The sequence below is a fragment of the Nycticebus coucang genome, chromosome 20 (genome assembly GCF_027406575.1).
Source record: "Nycticebus coucang isolate mNycCou1 chromosome 20, mNycCou1.pri, whole genome shotgun sequence".
In the NCBI taxonomy this organism is placed as follows: domain Eukaryota; kingdom Metazoa; phylum Chordata; class Mammalia; order Primates; family Lorisidae; genus Nycticebus; species Nycticebus coucang.
In genome coordinates, this window is record NC_069799.1 from 9,355,948 (window position 1) to 9,361,947 (window position 6,000).

At 43.7% G+C, this 6,000-nt stretch overlaps 1 protein-coding gene across 4 annotated transcripts in view; it reads right to left on the reverse strand.

The window, feature by feature from the left end:
* Positions 1-5,437, reverse strand: part of ZMAT3 (zinc finger matrin-type 3) — a 47,545-nt gene extending 42,108 nt beyond the window's left edge. For 2 of the 4 annotated variants that reach the window (XM_053572890.1, XM_053572887.1), the window contains exons 1-2: positions 3,814-4,700; positions 1,478-1,804 (exon numbers count right to left, since the gene is read on the reverse strand). In XM_053572890.1, coding sequence (XP_053428865.1) covers positions 1,478-1,747 — 270 coding nt within the window. In that variant the 5' untranslated portion in view covers positions 1,748-1,804; positions 3,814-4,700. Of the gene's footprint in view, positions 1-1,477; positions 1,805-3,813; positions 4,701-5,060; positions 5,122-5,355 lie in introns of those variants that run through there. The other 2 variants (XM_053572888.1, XM_053572889.1) reach the window with 2 other exon arrangements.
* Positions 5,438-6,000: the final 563 nt, after the last annotated feature.

Below are 6,000 nucleotides of genomic sequence, written 5' to 3' on the forward strand. Positions count from 1 at the left end.
ACAACTCTTCTTGTGTGCATGGCACATAAATGGGTTTGCTCCTAAGTGAATGACTTATTAGGGGCTTTATACAGCTAAAAATCAGAACTTTAGAACTCAGAGTCATTTTTCAAAGTGGGTCTTAGGCTACAAAACTGAACATTCCACAGGAATAAATGGAGAAAGCCAATCCGGTCTTGAGTTTGGGATTAATAGATTGTGCTTGAATGGTAAACACAAGCAAAGGCAGACTCTGTACATAGAGCGGTGAGAACACAGACCAGGAAAAAGGGGGGAAAATGGAAAATAAAACCAGAAGAGGCCTTTATCGACCAATGATGACATGTGCCAAGACCTGAGAGAAATAATCAATTCAACTATTTGCAGCTGAGGGAAAACAAAGCCAAGGAATGGGAACTCAAGGGAAGCAATATATTATGTCTTCACCTAAATCCCTGAGAAGCCATCAAAATACTTCTTTTATACAAGAACAAAGTGTCACAATTATTGGTCTTTAGGATCAAAACAAAATGGAAAAGACTTATACCAGACTAACAAAAACTTTATGTTGGAGAGAGTTATGGCTCGCATAATAGAAGAAATACCTGTGTAAAAGTCTTTTGCTGTAATGTCTGCTGAATGTTATTACAGACATTCACGTAGATAATAACTAATCAAATCACTGATGACCCTGAAGGCATTAATCAGTGGGGTTTGGCCTCAATTATTTCCCTGATCTCATTTCTCCAATAAAAGGAAATCATATAATTTTATACAGACAAAAATTTAGAATAAAAAGAAATACAGTACCCTCTCTTTCTAGCCAAATTTTAATTTTCCTTTTGTTCATAGGTAATATTAACCTTTAAAATGATCCTTTCCACCAGCTCTGATACACATAAGTGAAAACTTTACATATTAAAAATAAGTATCAGTTCATGTGCTAACAGAAATCAGAGCATGCTTATTATGAATAAAGGATAGGTTTCAATACTCCAATGTCACTTTATTCTCCTTACCAAAAGATTTCTGTGCCCTCCGTAATAGCGACAGGATATACTGGAAGAGTCAGAAGTCAAAAATGGAAAGAGTAAGACCCATACATAGAGATTACCTTGAACTGATGCAAATTATACTGGCTTCTAACCCATCATACACTGACTTGAGTTTGGCACATCACGTTTTAAACTCTTCTTTTCCTCAGAACTACAGGTTCCAATGCCAGCATAGATGATTTACACTCGCCTCCAAAGATTGGTCAGTTATGAAGCACCACGCAGCTTATTGTAGAGGGGGAGAAGCTGTGAAAACTGATACTTATTCCTAAAGTAAGAACATTATGCTTTTAAGCAAACAAATGAATACTTAGTTGTTCTCTAAGCCACCTTGATTTTCCAGGCACAATCACTGTTTAGTCACATCTGGAGCAGCAACTACTAAACAGGCAGAGTCCTGCACGGTCACCCCACTAACTGCCTGGTTTCTTTTCTCATCTTACCTGATAATGAGCCTGGGCTTGCTGCGCTGAGTTCAAAGTGACATTGCAGAGTTTGCAGTACAGGGGCTTACATAGCTCCTCCAGGGCAGAGTCCTGCTCCACTCCCTTAGGTAACTCTTCTTCCCCTGCCAGAGGCAAGGAAGCCTCCTGCCCAAAAGGCTTCTGTGGTGGAAGCTGCAAGGATCCTGTAGACCTGGTGGCCACTGACATAGGAGGAGAGGATGAGGGCCGCTTAGGCGGAGGAAGCCCTGTGTGTTGCAAGAGGATCATCAGGCAGGAAAACCTTGGGCATAATCCAGTGGGTGATGAGAATCTGGGTCTTCAACTCTGAATCAACAGCAAGAAAAAAAAAACAAAAGTGGGCCTCAGCAATACCACACATAAAAAACATCATATGACCTTTTCCTCCACTTCTCCAATCCCATCTTTGGGACTTCTTTCCTTTTACCTCATGTAGCAGACTTCCCCTGTGTTAATCCATATTGACACAATGCTCTTCCACTGAGAATGGCTTTATAGATTTGGCTTTATTTTGTTTGGCACAACTCCAAGTGCCATCCCTCTGGCCCATGAACATTAATAGCATTGCATCCATGACTAATTAAATCTAAAAGTCACATGGCCGAAATGGACATCAAAGGTCACCTAATCCAGACCACTTCCCTGCAGCACACTTAGATACTCTGAGGATAACCACGCATAGACAAAAACACCACCAGCTATGAATCTTAGCAAATATCTCTTATCTGTCCTAGGTCAAAAAGTGGTGGGGGGAGGGACGAGTATCACCTCTCAGCCTCTCAGAATACTTAAGCACTTAGCACTCAGTACTAGCTAAAATATCAAGAAACTCTAGGAATAACGCACAGAGTGTGACAGAAATAAATAAAAGTGTTCCTTCTGATTCAACTAGCAATATTTAAGTGGTAGCCAATGATTCCTTACAGAAGTTGCAAACAGATGCACTGTGGGCCACATATAGCCACAGATGTGTTGTTTGTAATATACAATGTTTTGTTTTCATTAGTTGACAACATTTAAAAATAAAGAGATTTGTGGCATCTCTTGATGAAAGGATGATCTGGCAACACTTGGCCCACACTTACCTGGTTCATGCTCAGAAGCACTGCCTTCCCCAGGCCACCTGAATCACCAGTCAGCTATTGCCTGTACTTCTATTACTTGCTGACTCCCTGTGAGCTCTTAAGATTATGACCTCACCTCATATAGCCTTAGACCAGAGGTTCTCAACCTGTGGGTCTTGACCCACAGGAACTGTATTAAAGGGCCACGGCATTAGGAAGGTTGAGAACCAATGCCTTAGACAATACTGACGAATCTCCTATAAAATCAAAAATACTTTCTCTCCTTTTAAAGGCAAATCACCTGCACAAAATAAAATATCAAGTAAATATCCAATGTAGAATGGATCACATTATCATAAGCCCTACTATAATTCTACTTCCTCAGTCTTATGGCCATTTCTTCCCCCCTTTTTTATTAAATAATAGTAGTCGCTATTCTATTTCCCTCAGAAAAGACCCAATTTGTTACAAGCTCTCTTCAATCTTTATCAATGATTCCTCCTGCCTCCTACCCAGATAGCATCTTCTAACCTTGAGTATCTCAAAATGAACCACAGTACACCTTTGAGTTCCCAAGATTCTAATTAACCCAAATTAGAATCCTTATTGCAAAATCCACAACTCCCTCCACTCTCTCAAAACAGTACTATTAAAACCTCTTTTCTTGGTCAATAGAATATTACTATTTTAAGCTGCTGAAATTTTCCATCAGCAATGGAAATGTGTACCTTATGGCAAGAATAGATTACTAAAATGAATGAAGTAAATTTTGGAAGTACAAAGTCTATCCCATTTGATAACTACACAGCACCTGAAAAATACTATCAAGTAACAACTTTTATACTAAATTTGGTTTCCAGGGACAGCAGAGGAAATCAGTCTGATGGAGAAATAATATAGTTAAGGGCAAAGTGCATAAATTATTAGTTACAGGATTTAACAATACTTCTACTTAATCAGGCTATTTAGAAAAACAATAAAAATATTTGACTCTTAAGCAGATGTATGCTGCCATATCTCTGGGAACATAAAGAAACACAATATAGATTTGAAACAGTTAAAAAGTCAAGTTCTCAAATAATGGTATTATTTCTTTCAATTAAATCAAGTACAAACAACCAGAAAGAAAACACTGATACAGATACAGACAGTTAAAGAGGGGAGACCACGGAGACAAAGACCAGCTCTTTACGAAGAAGTTTAACTACCTAAGTGTAATAATTCATAGTGTTAAAAATCCACACATGCTACCTGTACAGTGATACTGATGCCAAATTGCCAAACATGCTGCCAGTTCACACTGGAAAAGGTAGAGGAGGATGTGAAAACATCTGGATAAAGGAAATCAGCAAAATGAACCGAAAACCAAATGCTACCAAGTGCCTAGACATGCCTGGACTTGTTTATTGTAAGCTCACTCCCACTTGAAGAAACTCCAGCCTGGGTCTCCCCCAGAGTTATTTGTGGGTATCCATCAAAATAAAGGCCTTTCTCAAAGCACAATGGTACAAAAGGCCAGAGGTGACAACATTCCCTGATTTAAAGAAAAAAATCTTGCCAAATACAGACATACCCATTATCATGTTCTATGTTTATAATTTTTAAAGAATAGCTAGATATTCCAAATTTATATCTTCTTTCATATTTAACAATCAACACAGTAATGTCAAGTCCCAGAAAAGTATCTATGTGTGGCGATTACTTCGAATATTAATACCTTTGTAAACAAAAATTAACATAAAACATAAATCTGAAAATGAAAGCAAGCTTTTGGTTAACGCATGAATGATGAAATAGAGAAACTCAAAGCAGTTTCAACTCAAAGCAGTGTTCAACTCAAAGCAGTGTTCAACTCCTACATTAGTTTAAAAGGGATCAATTTGAAGATTGATGTAAATATTCCTCAGATAGTAAAAACTACTCAATCGGATGCTTGCAGTGGCATTAATGATTTATGACAGTTAATGTCCTGGTTTAGAGAAGGGTTGAAAGGACATTTAAGAAAATCAAAGCTTCACAATGTACCCTATTTAGAGAAAATGAATTATCATAGCACATTTAGTTTTCATGACTGGGGCCTACTAGTCACACACTGTATTTAAGACACTCTTTTTCCAATTTAAGAGGATAGAATGAAGAAACAGGTTACTGGCACCTCAGCAAACTAGGGAAGTCTGTCATTGGGGATTCAAGCATTACAGAGAGGTCATCAGAACGCAACAAGAAGGAATGAGAGAGAGAAAAAATTAAAAAAAATTATACTCAGCGGAGGCCAGGTGTTATCACAGAAGGCTGGAAAAGAACGCAAGAAACTGGAGGAGAGGCCTTGGTAGTGAGCGAACGTTTCCAGGCTCCGCTGTGACGCTTGCCCAGCCTAGGGAACCGGTTACGTTTTTGAATCAAAGCTACAGATACTTCACCATCGCCCCCGTAGATCTTGCATTCCCGAGACGTGCATGCACGCACACTAACGCGCGCACACACACGCGCGCACACACCTCACCCCGGCCGGGACGCCGTCACCAAGGATGGAACCCCGACGCCCAGGGGCCGCCCGCACTGACGGCGGCGCCGCCGGGACACGTGAAACGCTCAACGCTGACAAAAGGTAAACAGAGCAGCGCCCGTGGGCAGGCCGCCCCGGAAAGCAGTCGCCGGTCCCCGGCGCCCCCGGGCTCGCCCCGAACGCCCCGGCGCCCGCAGCGCGCACCTCCCGGAACCCCGGACGCGCTGGCACCGCGGCGCCCGCCCGCCCGCCCGGACACCCGCCCCGCTCCACGCCGCTCTCCTCACAGCAACTTTCTCTGCTGGCCGCCGCCGAGTCCCCTCCGCGGCTGAGGGCTGACTGTCAAAAGTCAGTCCAAGCCGACCCACATGGAAACAGCTGCAGGAAGTGACTGCGGAACCAGGAGGCGGCGGAGGAGGAGACTGAGGGCGCCGGCTCGGAGTCGCCACTGCGCATGTGCCTGGCCGAGCAGGCCCCGCTGCCGCTCCGGTTCCCTGCCGGCCCGCGGCGCGCGGGTCAGGAACCCAGACGGCTGGCGCGGGGCGCGGGGCGCAGGGAGCGGGGCGCCGCCGCACACAAAGGCGCGCGTCAGGGCGAGCCTGCCCCCCGCCCGTCTCCTCGAGCGCCTCCTAGGAGCTGTGCCTCGGATACCCTGGAAAGTTGGCCTGTAGCAGAAGCCTGGGCAGAGCTTTTGCAACTTTCATCTCCTACCCTGAGCTCCAGACATTTTTCATGCCAGCCCCTCCCTCAGCCTGCTGGTCGCCGTCTAAGGCGGGGGGCTGGAGCTGCCAAAATGTCCAGGACCCTTTAAATGACTGCGAGTGAGTCTTTAAACTGCACGTCTCTCCACTTCCACACTGGGATGGAGAAAAAGAGCGTGGCTGCATGCACAGCGGCCTCCCATCACACCAGAACATCCCCCCCATCCTCCG